Genomic DNA, 17,335 nt, shown 5'->3' on the forward strand with positions numbered 1-17,335 from the left:
ATATATATATAGTTTTCTCTCTTGATTTCGTTGTCCCTTCCTAAATTTTCTTTTTTTCCACCCATCGTCGTCCATTAATTGGATCTATATACCACTACCTTATTGCTCTAATATTTAACAAGTCTCCGAGGCAATATTATATATCTTCTAGACAAGTTTTATATATGTCTATCTTAACAGTCAACAAACCAGAATACATATATATATATATATATATATATATATACACACTCTCTCTCTCTAATAATGGATTTGAGGGACCTCAAATTAATGTGATTAGCTGACGTACAATGCTTTATCCCAGACAACTACAAATGGTCATTATATATATATATATATGTGTGTGTGTGTGTGTGTGTGTGTGTGTGTGTGTGTGTGTCTATGTAATCCCTGCGGCTCTCATACATACCAATCCCTCTGTTAGTGAAGTTTAACGGATATATGCATATACATACTCTATATATATATATATATATATATATATTGGCGTTGTTTTAATGATTACGCATTATTTATCCATTAATAAGTATCATTATTTTGACTGTGAGATATTGATTCAACAGTTGTAATAAATTAAATAGTTGACTGAAAAAATTAATAATAATTAATAAAACTGAATTCTTATCACGTCATATAATTAAAATTTCATATATAATAGTAACTGCCGATAAAAACGTAATCATTAAAAATTCATTCATATATATATCATACATGATCTGATAAGTGCGCAAAACACTCACCTGCACAACGGCTCTCAAGAACATTATCACTCCCTCGGTTGGTGAAGTTTAAAGGAAATCTTGGAATTCGAAGTTAGATTTAAGTATGTTCTTTTCATAAATTGAGGTGAGAACATGTGTTTAAAAATGAATTTTATGTGAAAGAGAACATAATAGTAAAAAATTAAATTTAAATTTTTATGAGATAAAACACTTTAGTAAAAACGTTTGAATTCAAATTTTTTTTATTTGTGAATTTTTTTCCTTTTCTTTTGTTTGAAATACACTTTTTTCCCCTTCTCAGCTAGAATTTTGGAGTACACTCCTTAGTCCTTAGCCTGTTAGAGGAGTAATAATACATGAATCATAAAATCTCCAAGGACATGAGAGAAACGTGCGAATGTATATGTTTCTATGGTTTTATCAGAATAATATTGATGCTACACTATCAAATTCTTATCGCATTTTTTTTTTCTTTTATATGATGAGTCTTGCCTAGTATCATGGCTTCGCATTGTCCATTGAATGACAAAACAACTGTCTTCATCAAGCAAGAATAATACTATATATATGTATAATGGAACGGAATAGTGAACTCCCACTAAAATTATGTATTACATTACTCGTGACAAAATTGAACAGTATATTCTAAACCGAAAAAAAAAAAAAAAAAAAAAAAAAAAAAAAACCCCTTTTTTAGCAGAGATATTTGTTAATTTACGTGTAAAAAAATAAAAAAATTTTTTTAAAACAAAAAAAAAAAAAAAAAAAAAAAAAAATCATCCCTGTATATATAGTGCTCTTCCTTATAGAAGTCGCCAAACACAATCAACTACAACCCAAATCTAGAACCCTGTCCATAAGGACAATCATAAGTCCCAATAGGATGAGGATAACCAACTTTGCTTCTTTTAGTAGGAAACTTGGTCCCTTATTGACCACATTATTTCGCCCCTTGTTACTCTTTTGTTCCAATCAACGTTTCTTCCTTAAGCTTAGCTATTTTCTGACCTTATCTTTAGTTGGACATTTGTCTTTGAGTGTATTTTCAAAGCCAAGAAATATAATTAGTAGTACAAGTAGTAGTAACACTAATAGTACTACTAATGCCTCAACTTTCATGCCCAAACAATTGGATGTTTTCTTCACTTCTGTGTCTGCCGCCACTGTCTCAAGCATGTCAACCGTTGAAATGGAGGTTTTTTCCAATTCCCAGCTCGTAATCCTCACAATCTTGATGGTATTGGGTGGGGAAGTCTTCACTTCCTTCCTCGAGATTCAACTCGCAAGGCTCAAACTCTCCAAACACCTCCCACCTACGACGGCGCCAGATCAAATCGATCACGAGCTAACGGTGGTTCCTCATCCCGATCATCTTGACACCGAAAACGGGAAAAAACCCGGTTCGGATGTCAACACACAATACCTAAAGTACAACTCTAGAAGGTACTTAGGTCATGTGGTTTTGGGGTATTTCTTGGTGGTCCATATAGTTGGTTCTATATTAATCTTTATGTATGTGACAATATTCTCTTCAGCAAGACAAGTACTAAAAACCAAAGGCATCAAAACACCAACCTTTTCGGTCTTCACAACTGTTTCCACCTTTGCCAATTGTGGTTTTGTCCCTACAAATGAAAACATGATTGTTTTCAAGGACAACTCAGGCCTTCTACTACTCCTCATTCCTCAAATCCTCCTTGGCAACACCTTGTACCCAGTTTTTCTTCGATGTACCATCCGGGTTTTGGAGCGAATAACTCGGAAAAGCGAGTTCAGTTTCTTGCTTAGAAATCATAGAGAAATGGGATATGATCACTTGCTGTCTGGTGTCCATTCAGCTTTTCTTGCTCTAACTGTTTTAGGGTTCATATTTGTCCAATTTGTTCTATTTTGTGCTATGGAGTGGAATTCGGACGCCATGGATGGAATGAATTGGTATCAGAGATTTGTGGCTTCACTGTTTGAGGTTGTCAATTCAAGGCACACTGGTGAATTTGTTGTTGATATCTCTACCATTTCTTCTGCCATCTTGGTGCTCTTTGTCATCATGATGTAAGTAATTTTATCTCTGATTTCTAATTTATTTTACGCAATTTTCTTTTTCCCAGTTCTTACGTATTTATAAACATCTATATATATATGATCAATGGTCGTGCTTTCATATTTAGTTACCAATCAAATATAAAAATCTAATGATGTGGTGTGATAATAATCTAATTTCATCAATTGTCATAATTTTTTTGTTAACTATTCAATATATATAATATTTTTCGAATCAAGATCTATATCTTTCGAATCAAGATCTTACATTTAAAACAACAATCATATCCACCGATACATAGATTTTTAAATTTAGTAGGATTTGTGATAAAATACAAAAATAAAGATATTTGGTATATTCTACAAGACGACACACCTTGTGTATAATCATATTACTGCTTCAGAGAAAAAAAAAATCATATTACAACTTAACAGATGATAAACAATGTGTGATGATTTTGGGGCTGAATTTTTTGTGGCTTCTTTCAAATGTTGTCGAGTGTTTTCTTTCGTAAAATCATATGATTTAAATGACACCGGTGAAAAAAAATTCTTGAAAAATTATTGTTATGACCTATGAAAAGATGTCATTAATATATTTTCAATGATTACGTGTTGAATTTTGTAAGCTTCACAAAAGTATACAATTTCATCATGAACAATAATTCGAAAGAATAGTGAAAAATCTAGATACAAATAAAGGGCAACTAACCATATTAGTCCTTCAATTATATGCACTCTGTGACTTTAAACCTTTAATCTGAACTTTTAATTTGACAAAATATTCTCTGAATTTCTGATCTTTTTACCACTTTTTGTCCCTACAATTAAAATTGACAGATGACTTTTAAATTTTCTTTTTAAAAAAAAATCACATACCAGACCCATAGTAACTAAAATTTTTACTAAAATAGTTGCTTAATTATATGAAAATTGTTCTAGTTTTTTAATAAAGTGTAATAACGATGAAGCGAAAGTTTAGCATTTAATTATAGCTATTTATGTGAAATATTTCAGTTGTTATTCATTCATAACGTGATAATCTATTTGAAATTTAATAAATTCATCGTCAATTTTAGTGTGCAAGGACTAAAGTGGTCAATATTTAAAAATTTAGAGTGTAATTTTTTACAATTAAAAGTCAAAAACTAAAGTGATAGAACATACATGAACATGATACAGGGACTAACAATGTCAATAACCCTAAAATAAATGCACATATATACTTGTATATATATGTGTTTATATGTTACAATAAACGTAATAAGCGAACTAGTTCTTTTTTTATTTATTCTATAATATCAGGATAACTAGATCTTAAGAAACAAAATATAAAAAGCTAATGTTGCGAATACTTTAATGGTTTAGTGACGCATTACAAGATGCAATATATTATAAAGTTTAAGAGATCACATATTGGGCATGAGTGCGCAAAAATGCTATACTCTTTAGGCCCTATATATATATGTGTGTGTGTGTGTGTATCAATATGATAATATGAGTGGAGAAAATCCTCATATGATATAGTAGCACTTGGCTAACTATACACCAAAATACGATTTAAGATGAGACAAGGACACTACAAATCAAATGTAATGATAAAATTCCAATTATAATTGTTATTCAATGTTCTGATTCCGCATGTTGGGTTTCCATAAGAAAAGGAAGACTCCTATAATCGTGTAAAGGAACAATCACACCTACAAATCATTTAAAACTCTATCTTAAAGACAGATTCAGTCAAAATAATCGTGTGAGAGCACAAGCATTAAGCGTACCAATAACCAAACTTATTATTTATGCGAAACACTAATAGTAAGAGAAACTTTCAAGTTTAACCATTATTTTTTCTAACTTTATTATTTATGCGATTACACAAAATTTTAATATCATTACGGTTTTTAAAAGATGACCTGCAGGTTACAAAAGATGACATGCAGGTTATAAAAAATAACCTGCAAGTTATAAAAAATAACCTATAAATTATTAGTGAAATAAGATAAATTTAATAATAATAGCATAAATAAAATAATATTACTTTATTGATGATATTTTTTAAAATTCCCCATATTTCAACAAAAAAATGATTGCCCTTACATCTCTACATGGATTTGCAACAAATTTGGTATTTGGTTCGGGCGTTATGGGTATGCAGCATAAAAAGTTCATTATTCTGATTCTTTAAAATTTTGACAATATCCTTGAGAATCATATCTATAGATCAAACCCAGGATATTTCACCAAGAAATTAAGATTAGATTAGAGTTGGTATTTGTTCTTTCTTTCTTTCTTTCTTTTTTTCCAATGGAGTATTTGTTCTTTTAACCCCACTAGAAAGTCAATGACATTGTGTCTGTGAGAGACAATGCCTAAAGACCAACTATAGACTCTCTCTCTCTCTCTCTCACACACACACATATATAGACACACACACGCACATATTAACACAAATTATTTTGTGGTCTCTAAAAATATTCATCAGTAATTGGCTAGTAGTGCGACCGCTTTCATGTCTCTTACACACTATAGCTAGTAGTGGGCACGTTCTGGTATCCTATGCATAAAGAGTTATGTTATGTATTTGAATTAATTTTATTTGATTTTGTGCTTAGATTTTAAAATTCGTTATAAACGTAGAATGAAAATTTGAACTTGTTTTGAACTCTTATAAAATCAAATAAATTGTCTAAATTATGTAATACCTAACAGTCAATATTTCGAACTTTTTTTAGGTATCTCCCACCATATACTTCATTCCTACCAGTGAAGGATGAAAATAAGGTTTCAACAAATAGCGATATTAGTGGGAAAAAAGGATTATTGGAGTATTTCACATTGTCAACTATATCTTACCTGGCGGTCTTTGTAATTCTAATTTGCATAACAGAAAGAGAAAAGATGAAAAATGATCTCGTCAACTTCAACGTCTTGAACATCATCATAGAAGTAACAAGGTCAATCTCTTCGTCACTTATAGTTTATAATTACTTAACTTTTAATTATAAATCATATTTTATTTCGTATTTTAATCCTAAATCAATTATTTGTTTTAAATTTGCAGTGCATATGGTAATGTTGGCTTCTCAACGGGCTATAGCTGTAAAAGAAGATTAAATCAAGACGGTGATTGTATAGACAAGTGGTATGGGTTTGCGGGGAGGTGGAGCTCTATGGGAAAGTTTATCCTAATTGTCGTGATGTTTTTTGGAAGACTAAAGAAATACAGTATGAAAGGAGGAAAAGCTTGGAAACTGTCTTAACCGATAAATTATGTGGTTTTAAGACCTTATCATGTTCATGTATTGATCAGTCTTATTGTACCACATAGACTTTGAGTAGTGTGTGTGTATATATATAAATATATATATATATATATGTCTTTCACTTTTTACATTTTGTTCATATAATTATACAATGTGATGACGCGAGCTTCCATGGTTCAACGTACAAGGACCCAAGTCTCAAATTTCTAAAAAAGTACTAATTAAGAGATTAATTACATGCACTTTATAGAAAAGGTATTTTATTATGGGAAAACTTGGCAATGTGGAGAATAACATGTTTCTTGACAAGAGTCCCACCATCAAAGAGAGAATAACATGTAGTAGGCCCCTGCGCCCCATTATATAAGAAGGTTGCCACAACTAAAATAGAGCGTCTTTATTCGTCCGCAAGCGTACGTTGTCAAGTTTTGATAGTATAAGATAAGTGGGTATTGTCTCTATAAGGATTGTGTATTAAATTGTCGCTAAGTACCACGATTATTGTAACTCAACTTTATCTAGACACCCGAACTCAATGAAATAAAAATAAAACTAGAACAAATATAAATACAAAAACAAAATAAAATATGGAAACTTCTATGCACAAATATACTAGGGACTTAACTTCACCTTATCATTCCTATGTTCATCCTATCAAACCATTGCTAGGTAATTCTACTCAATTCATTAATCAAGGAACTTAATCTAACCTCGTAACCTCTTCTGAACATCAAACGAAGTCATATGCATAAATACCCGAATCAGTATTCCTTTCTAACTCGTGTACTCATACACTCATTAAGTTTAGCCCTTAAATTAAAAATCAAATGTTGATCGCCTTCCAACCTCACAACAATAGAAATCCTAGATGATAATTTATGACTTGATCACATCTCAGTCTCACAATATCCTAGTTTAGCCTTTCTTTACTTTTTAGGTTTTTTTTTCCTACCTCTTACTTGACTTTTTTCTGGTTGTCCTTTCTTTCTGTGTTTTTTTAACAAGTTTTATCATGCGGAGAGCGTGTTTTTTTACTAATATATATAAATATACACACATAAACTTTCTCTTGGAGTTAATGGTCATGGAATCTTTTCTAACAGTTACAACAATTTATACATTTTATTCAATGATATTCCTATACTTTTTTTCATTGATCGTTGTTAGATTCAGATTATTTATCTAATTTTTTATATTTCAACTAGTATTTAACGAATCACATTATGATGCGTCATTAAATGGACTCGATTAAAAAGCATTTTAAATCTTTTAAATAACGTAACACAAATAATAAATTTAGACATTATTTTGAACACTACAATTAAACAAGTAATTTGAGTCATTAATAGTGTACTTGTATATATGTATCCTATAGTATTCAAGATTCTGATTCACTCGTTAGAGATTTGTGGAGATCGAAGATGAATAGTCATTACTAGTGACTTCACAAATATTAGACTATACACATTTAGCATATGTTCCTTTGACCCCACCATATAAAATATATATATATATATATATATATATATATATATATATACACACGTGAAAATTGAATTTCATCACGAGGTTCCAAAAGACTATAAAGTAAGAATCTCATACAAGCAATAAATCATTCAATTTGTGATCACAGGAAATAGCTTCATAATTACGCATGTGGAGATATATGAGAGACCATATTAAGGTGATCTATCATTTGTTAACTTTCGGGCAATATAAACTTTTTCAGTCGGCGAAAAATTAAAAATTTAAGGAAAAATTAAAATCATTAGTTATAATGTTCTATTACAACAATTCTTCTTATTGCAATAGGATGCAATTGACATTGTATTAAATATAAAAATTTTAAAATTTTTGTGCCATACAAGTGGCTCTACTTAATTTGTTGCAGCCCCACCAGTATGGTATTGATATTCTAATTTTATGAAAATTTTTGAGAAATAATCAATAGCAGTAGAAATATTAGAAAAAATTATGGGAATTGCGAAAATTTACATAAAAAAACATATTTCTAATACTTAATGATAGTATAAATATTAAACATAAATAAACAAGTTTTACATGAAAAACTTTAAACATATTAGATTTTTCAATATCAAAAGGAAGTTCTATGAGGTTCAAATGTAGTTAGAGCACATTTTAATTCAAACAATATTTGTACTATGACATGTTATTTAAATAATGTTAAATATAGTTATGAACATGTCACATATAGGTTTGTTAATTCATTCTCGCTATATTAAAAAGAAAAGAAATAAAATGTTTGAAATTTTCTTTGAACCGAAAATTTTCTGAAGTTTTCCAAACTTTTCCCAAAATTTCCTAAACTTCTTACCGAAATTACACGATATACTTACCGATATTGATGTATTTTTACCGATATTTTTTAGTGGAAAAATTTTGATCCCTCAAAACTTTTGGGTTGTAATTTTAAAAATTTCGGCTAAATTTTCATCGTTGAGTATGGCCAACAAGTGATGTAATTATTGCGTCTGTTGCTAACAATCGAATACTAGTGATACACTTGGAATTCTACAAAAAAATTATATGTTATCCGTTTGTTTTTGTTTTCGGTTCTTTTCTAACTCACGTTCTCATTCTGATTATAATTTCTAGTTACAGTCGTTCCAAAACTATAATTATTGAAATTATTTTGGAAGCAATGTTTCTTCCGGTGACCTATAAAAGAGAATTTTGAAAACGTATTGTTGTATTTCGTCTCAACTCTCATCAAGACAATTATTTGTCAAACTAATGTACGTAATGAGAAAATGACAGATTTTACCTCTTTAATTATCTGACTCACTAAAAGTATCGTTTTTAAAAATCTCTATCCATTAACTAGTAATAATTTAAAAGGTAGAAACATATGGACTAATGTTCAAGATAGAAATAAAAATGAGCTCAATTTCAAGAGGTATTTTTAAAAATTATCCTAATGTAATTGAGGAGCGAGGGCCCTTTTATAGGGTTTAGAGGGATAATAGTTTCGTTTCTTTTCAATGTGAGACAAAGAACATTACATTAATTTTGTAACTTCATCGAGTTTTTCTTTAGTTTTTTAACTTACGGGGATCATGCGCACTTTGAAAATGGATTTTTCATTCGCTTATTCACCATTTCAACATATTAATATTTTCATTTCAATCTCCTCACAACGGAGAACATAAATACAAATTAATCATGTCACTAACATGAAGTGGATTCTACTCAAAATTTAGTCTCAAAATAGTTCCTTAATAAAGGGTTTTCAAGTAATTTTTTTTTTTAACAAATCCCGTCACTAAGTTTGATTCACTAATATTTCAATCTGGATGTAATAATCTATTTAAATTTCTTATTTTGTGAGTTTCTCTGTGGTTTCTCGTGAGATCTATAGCTTTCGAGTCAGCACTCCGAAATAGTCTTCGTGGATTGTGTTCTACATAAATTTTGGTATTTCATAAGATTTATGGTTGTAATATTTGTTTCACGGCGGTCTTTATTGAAAAACCAAAAAGAAATATTGTTCTTCACAACTTTTCTCACATAGGACTTTTGGTTTTTGTTTTGATTTTTGTTTTCTCATACCTAATATTGCATATTTTAAATTTTGTTAGTTCCCTTAGTAGAGAATCATACAGTTTTATGTCACTTTTATATATTACAAAATTTTAGTCCCTCCTTTCTCTCGTACATTGATATATATGTATATATATATATATATATATATTTATCAAAAAGAAAAAAAAAATCAAACTATACCTGAATGAATAAGTTTTCAGTGCTTATGTTTCCATCAATGTTCACCATCATTAAATTGTGAGAAGAATTTAATTCATTCATTGACATATATATTTTTAATCAATTATTTAATTTATTACAACCATCGGATAAATATCACTAGATTAGACAATAATACCAAATTACCCATCTATAAATAAAACTATAATTGCGCGCGTCGGTGGGTGGATGTGTATTTAAAAAGAAATGCAAAAATCAATCCACACTCAGCCTCCTACTAGAGGGGATACACAACATTCACAAACACTCATTTTCACCAGTGCAGTAAAATGTAATGATCAAGGGAAAATAGTGTATAACAAGGCTCCATGAACGAAAGACACCTAAAGAAGTACACCAAAGAGCTGGCATATATGTGGCTACTTAATTTGCAGTATATGAATGTTGATACCCGTTTTAGTACAAAGCTTTTCCTGAGGCCCAAACCCATCTTTTCATCCCACAATGTGAATGAGATATTCATCTGCGGACCAAGTAACACTTTAAAAACATTCGTAGGTTATGGTATTATGGGACGTGAGTAGTTGAACGAGCTCATTTACCGTTGGTTCGACTTAGGTGATGGAGAAATAGCTTCCGAAACTCACCCTCTTACCTTAGGTAACCCGAAGTACTTATCCATGCTCAAGACCCGTTCTTGTCTTTGGTAACCCAGACAACCCAAAGGCTGAGTTATTATCTTCCAAAAATACCAATTGATGGAAATTGAACTTTCCAAACACTTAGGCTTTCAGCTTAAAAGGTCAACTTGTATTGTGATGGTGGCCCAATATCTTACTATACTTAAACCATGTGAGACTTTGGATATCTATTTACCTTTTACACGCCCCACAAGACAGTGCTCTTAATTTGGAGTCACTAATACTGTATTGGATGGATTGAGCTGCTCGTTCGAGTTGGTTGACTCCGATACCATGATGAAAACTGGACTTTTTAGACATTTAGGCTTCGTCTTAAAAAGTTAGAGTAATTATATTTGCACCACCCAATTAATTAATACCCCCACCAATTCATAATTTATATTTATTACAATTTTATCCTGCATTAAAATTATATTAAACTCATTAATATACCGCCACATTAATTGTAAATGGACATAATATTCAAAAAAAAAAAAAAAAAAAACATAAACCCTGATTAAGTATTATAATTAGAAATTAACTTTCAAATGAATAAAAAAACATACCCCCATTTTTTATTTTATACTAAACCAAAATCAATATGAAAACAAGAAACGAAGAACAAGACTTGATTATATAATTAGCCAAAGTAATTAAAGGAGTAGCTTTCTAAGGATTAAACCCGCAAGTTGTTCTTGTGCTTCCTGGTTCAAAGAAGGAGGAGGAGGAGAAGAAGGTAAGACGAAGACAATTGATAAGTCAAAGAAAGAGAATTGCATTAATTTTAAAAAAGAAAATATAATATTAATCACTGAAAGGGATTATATTATTTTATAAATCAAATCAAGATTAAAATTAGATGGAGGTATGAGAGGGAAAAATTAAGTATTATGAAAATTAAATCTACAAAAGAATTAATTTTTCAAATCTTTATTAGATGAACATTAATTAGTGGTGCAAAGATAAAAACAACTCAAAACCAACATCAAGCAATGCCTAAAGGAAAAGGAATACTCAAAATCAGTAAGACTATTTAAATTTATAATAGGAAAATTTATAATAGACTATTTGAACTGCAATGTGTGTGAACTGAAAATGTTTTAATTGCAATTTTCCCAATTGATAGGAAGCTAAGATCCAACGGCTTTAAATCTCCAATAAACATTTCTAGTACGAGCTTGCAACAAATGAACCCGGCAATTTTGAATCACATACAATCCATAGATTCTTTTAATTATATATTTATGAGCATACTCAGCGGCCATGATCTCTCCCATGAGATCTGCTTCAAATGCACAAGTAATTCCAAGAGGTAAAGCAAAACGACCTTTGCAAAAATCTCGATAAATCCGGAAAATACCACCACAACCCGACTTGTGTGCTGCAACGTTACAAGCACCATCAGTATTGACTTTTATTCATCCTGAAAGAGGGGTGTACTACTGGCATGACCATTGTCTCAATAGTAGGAGCTGAATTTGGTCGCTTTTGAGAAACAAACTACGAAGAATTAGAAGATCACCCTATGAATTGTTCATACTTCTAATTTTAAAGGTGCAAACAAAGTCTGAATGGGAGCTATAATGGGTTTATAAGTTAGTGGGCTACTCCACTAAGTTAACTTTTTGAGTTGGAAACTCAGTCCCTTATGGTGAAGCCCACGGTTTTGACAAGTGAACGTATCAAAGCTAGGACTCAGATGTTGCCTAAGTGTATCTACGAAAAAAATCAAATGTGCCGAATAAAGGTGTGGGCTCTTAATAATATTAGGAGAAATTCTGTGAATGCTGGAGGGGGACCTTCCCTCTACGGTAACGCAGGGCTAAAGACGCAGTTGAGACCTCGAGATTATTGTCGAGCCCACTGTTTTAACATCTAGAACTGCAAACATCTATCACTCCGATGGAAAGCCACGACATATTCGTACAATTCCATCATAAAGGAACACACTAAATTACCAAGAACAACTTCATTTAGAAAATGCCAAATGATCCAAAAGCAGACACATTGCATAGATCCACAAATTGTCAATTTATGAACTCATCTTTTTAACATATCGTGATTGATATAATGATAATTTTTATTATTAATTTAAACCCACCGTAAATGTGTAGTTCAAGTTTTTATATCAAGTAATATAAGAATATATCTCCTTTTGTTTTAAAAAAAATAAAAGTTCAAAAAGTGACAGCTAACAATATAGTCCAAGTGTAATGGTAAGGCTCCACATTAATGAAACCCTCAACTGTATCTTTGTCTCCATTAATTGCACTTTTAGGAAGTAACCAATTAAATATTAACCATGCAATATTGCAATGTAATGCAGCTGGTGAAATCTCCATTCTATTTCTCCATTAATATTATATATATCATCATTCTTCAATCACAGCTAACTGATCCTTTTTGCATCAAGAACGTGCTTTACACGCAAAATACAGCCATCTTGTCGTCTGGTCAAAACCCTCCTATATTTATCATGTATTAACTCATGATCACGATGTTTCTTCCAACATTTTCGATCTTCGCAGTTTCCTTTTTTCTGACTTTCATCAGCCTTTTTCTCAATCCTGTATGGAATTGTTTCTGCTGCATGCATGGCTAAGAGCACGTGTAGAGCCTCCAATGAAGAATTAATTATATTTGTGTGTGTATATATTACATATACGCATACATATATATATATGAGTGTAGTTATATATAGGGAGCTAGCTATATATATATTGGTGAAAGCTAGCCGGGAAAAGGAATATTAATCCTATCTAGTAAATTTTACTCTCACAAAGATTTAAACATATTTTTCATGCATGTGTTGTGGTGGCTTAATGATCTGTTAGTTATAAATTTATATTTATCTCCTGTCTTAAAATTTTCAAGGAAAATTTTTTCATGTGTCAAAGAAAAAAGAATTAAAAATATTGATGCTATATATTTCTAAACTTTATCTGTTGATCCGTTAATTTTTTATTTTATTTTATTTTGCAGGACAAACATTTCTTATTAAATTTTAGATCGTTTGCTTTTTTGTTATATGAAATGACGAATGAATTCTATATGTTAGGTATTCGTTGAAGCCAATAAATTCATATTAGACCCTTTCAAAATTTTGAGAAATTATGTAGTATAATTAATATATATATAAAATTACTTTTGCCAAAAAAAAAAAAAACATAAAATTACTTTATACTCGATCACATCAAACTTACGGATCTCCACTCTCATCTTAGATGGTTACATATATTGCTAAAAGTCTATATATATACACTATATATAGGCCTTTTTTTAAATCTTTTTTGAAGTAGTTATGGAATAGTTTCCCGTTCACTTTCGTCATGATTTCCCAATGAAATTTCGAGGCATTTAATGAGGTTTGGTGGAGATTCTGATCAAACAGATGTGGACGTATCAAACTAGTAATTTTTACTACAATATCCGAGATGCGATAGTAAATTAAATTATATGTCCCTACCCTCTATAAGCACCACCCAAATAAGTTGAAATTCATCTTTTTCTTTCATCTCTCTCTCAACCCCTTTTCTTTCTTTTCTTTTTCCCTTCATCAGTACTACTGAAATAATCTCACGCTCTAAACTTCTCTCAGAAGTCGCTTTTACATGATATCCTCTTGTGGGTCTTTCTCTTTTGTCCTTGCTCTTTTCGTGTAATCCCAAAATATATATACATATATACACACACACACACACACATATATATATATATATATATATCTTCCTCACAAAAACTCAGTTAAAGCCCTTTTGTGTGTCAAAGTTATAATGAGATTAACTGAGTTTACCGTGGTTGTTTTTCTCTTGTTTTTGGCTTGTGGGTTTGGCTCTGATGCGGTGAGAATTAGGTTGAGTTTTCTCATGACTCATGATATTGTGTCTTCAAATCTCAAAAGAAATAGCTCAAGCAATGAATCATCATCACAAGAGTTACAACATTTTGGTAAATTCAGCCATAACGTCAATAGTAATAGTAGTAGTATTTCTGCTTCCGAAGACAAAAGAGTTGTTCCAACTGGTTCCAATCCCTTACACAACAGGTAGAGTTCAAGAGAGTGAAGACTCAAGAGCTTAATATGTTCTTGATACTCCATATAATGAGGTAATATTACTACTTTCTCAATGTTTTCTTTTTAAGTTTATTTATTATAATATATATGTATTGTTCTTTTAGTTGGTGTTTAATGTTTTTTTCTTTAAATTCTTTGTCCCTTTGTTCTGTTTTTCTTTAATTTCCCTTTTTGGTGTGTTTCTTCTCCGGCTTTTACATATACATCCTTGAGAAGAAAAGAAAACGAACCTGCCTTCTACTTAATTCCCCTTTTTTAATCCTTTTTTTATCTCCTTAATAGGACATGAACTCACTCAAAGTACAATTGGTTTAAGTTACAAAAACCCTTGAATATATATATATATATATGTATATTTATATATATAGACATTAATACATGTCCGAAATCTTAAACCCAGAATTTTCTTGTTCTGGTTCCTCAAATAAACTGAAAATAACTACTTTGTGAGATGAGATTTTGAAATTAGCTTGTGTTGTTTATGTATTTAACCCTTTTCTTTTCTTTTGTTTTTGTTTTTTTTCCTTTTTTCTGGTTCTGATATATAGGATTGAAACTAAAGTGTAATTAATCTTTTACATATGTTTGTAACTGTTTTCATATTGTTTCAGGTCGATTTGTTTGGTGCCGTTTGTTCCATATATCTTAGGTGGGGGGAAAAAGACAAAGTACGTGTGTTTGTTCAACAGCAATATTATTGGTTGGATACGAACAAATTTAAAAAAAAATTACAAAAGTTTACCTGATATAGGAAATGCTTTTAAGTTTGTGTCAGGAGAGAATTAATTTCTCCATTCTGAAAAGTACTAGAATTTATTGGTGACCCTGTATCGGCTGCACCACTTCGTATGCCAGCCAGCCTGCATTGATTTTCCATGTTTTTTCTTCTTTTTTTTTTTTTTTTTTTTTTTTTTTTTTTTTTTTTTTGTCTTTTGTTTTTGGTTTGACATAGTTAAAGCTTTCCTTTTCATACAGACAGATCAGATCCTTTTTTGTCTCTGTCATTTAAGGCTATTTTTCTTAGGGTAACTTATGTTGCCCCTTTTCAAATGTATATATATTAAGAAATTTATGGACTCAAAAAATGAACTATCAAACTGTTTTTATTTTTTAACCGTTATTTTTGTATATTGTCTGTTCTATATACTGTATTTATTCTTTATACTTTAATTAACAGTTAAAAACATACACTCAGTAGGCCAGGTCTATTAGATCCCTATATATTAATCTACTTCTCTCTCTTCAATTTCTTCCTGTTAGAGAGAGAGAATTATTTGGCTTAAAGCATGCATGCAAGTGGGGTATGTTAAGGGGGACATAATGCAGAAGGAAAAGTCAAAGTTGACAGATGGAAGAAGTAAACCGGGAATCGTGCATGCATATATCATGAGTTCAACATGATCTCTTTGAAAGAATAGAATGAGAAGGCTTCATGATCATTTGGTTATCATTATGCCCTCCACCCTTCAATGTTTCAACTTTTTTTTTTTCCTTTTTTTTGTGAAGAATATAAAGAAGCTTTTTTTTTTTTTTTCTTTTTTTTGGCTACGGGAATATATAGAAGCTGTCTTTTGTGTAACAGTCTAAATGCCTTTGCAATATTTATATAGCCCTTCATATAAACATATATAGTCCTTCATGAGTAGAGCTAGGGTCTGCAAACGATCACTTTAAGTCTAACTTACGCATAAAAATGGTTATCGGTGAATTTTACTAGATTTTGAAAACGATACGAAACCTAATTTACACTTTTCTCAACCAAAGCTGAAGGCTTACGACCGCATTAATAAGGCTTTGTGTGCATTATATATATATATATATATATATATATTATTCGATTTCATAGGCAATTATTGAAATTATTTGTAAATAATGAGAGAAGGTTTAAATGTGTCTTAACGAAGCCCCAACCCAAAGCCTTAGATTGGTAGCATTGGAAGTTGGAACTTTTGGACGGCTAGGATTGATTCTCTTAATTAAATATTACCCAACAATGTAGGGTCCGTTTAGTTTGTGATTCGAGTTGAGACGTGACTTTATGTGAAAGTTTTTTTACTATAGCAAAAAAAGTTAGATGTGATTGTTTTTTAGAACTTTTTACTATAACAAAACTTGAATCGATAAAATAAACAGGGCCAAACAAAAGCATTGTTTAACAATAGTGATTCATGTGTACATATCATATATACAAAATTAAGTCGCAAAGAGTAATTGTGATAAGATAATCACTCTCCACTTTTCTCTTTCTCCCTTGGCTTTCTTGTTTCCTACTGAAGATCTTTTGTGTTTGGATTAATGTTGTCCCCAAATTGTTAGGACCAAAAGTTGATTGACCAACTGATCAGTTGAAAGGAAAGTCAAACAACTTTTAAAATAGGACAAACTAAAGAGGGAAAAGCCAAAACCAGAGACTGAAAAGAGTGGAAGGTTTCATATGCTTGTTCATATATAATGAACAAACAAATATATAGATATATATATATATATATATATTGGGAAAATTCGAAATAATGGAGGCTAGAAAAGGCGGAAGCAAGGTCAAAGCATGTTGTGCACTGCCTATAAGGACAATTATATTTATAGACTTTGAACCTTTAGCAAGAGAAGGAAATAATGAAGGGCACAACAAAATTGATGAACGTTTTCTACATTTTTACACTCCCAATGCAATTTAAAAAAATAAATATTGATCCTCCGAAACTACAAAAATCCTTATTGAATAAAAGAATCGTACGCAAAAAAAAATAAAAAATAAAAAATAAAAAATTCTCTGAACAAATATTAATGAACAAAACTTACAGTAACAAAAGGCTTGCAAACAGAAGTTATATA

The 17,335-nt window shown here is 30.7% G+C and overlaps 1 protein-coding gene across 1 annotated transcript; it reads left to right on the forward strand.

The window, feature by feature from the left end:
- The first annotated feature begins 1,665 nt into the window (after positions 1-1,665).
- LOC21387113 (sodium transporter HKT1) lies at positions 1,666-6,022 on the forward strand. Its single transcript, XM_010108739.2, has 3 exons — positions 1,666-2,774; positions 5,495-5,716; positions 5,824-6,022. The coding sequence occupies exons 1-3, from the start codon at positions 1,840-1,842 to the stop codon at positions 6,020-6,022; spliced, it is 1,356 nt and encodes a 451-aa protein (XP_010107041.2). The 5' UTR covers positions 1,666-1,839.
- Positions 6,023-17,335: the final 11,313 nt, after the last annotated feature.

The sequence above is a fragment of the Morus notabilis genome, unplaced genomic scaffold (assembly GCF_000414095.1).
Source record: "Morus notabilis unplaced genomic scaffold, ASM41409v2 Scaffold367, whole genome shotgun sequence".
Classification (NCBI taxonomy): domain Eukaryota; kingdom Viridiplantae; phylum Streptophyta; class Magnoliopsida; order Rosales; family Moraceae; genus Morus; species Morus notabilis.

Excerpts from the sequence above, each read along its gene's own strand:
- LOC21387113 (XM_010108739.2), top strand. The coding sequence starts at position 1,840 with ATGCCCAAACAATTGGATGTTTTCTTCACTTCTGTGTCTGCCGCCACT. Across the intron at positions 2,775-5,494 it reads GTGCTCTTTGTCATCATGAT|GTATCTCCCACCATATACTT; the intron begins GTAAGTAATTTT and ends AACTTTTTTTAG. Across the intron at positions 5,717-5,823 it reads ATCATCATAGAAGTAACAAG|TGCATATGGTAATGTTGGCT; the intron begins GTCAATCTCTTC and ends TTAAATTTGCAG.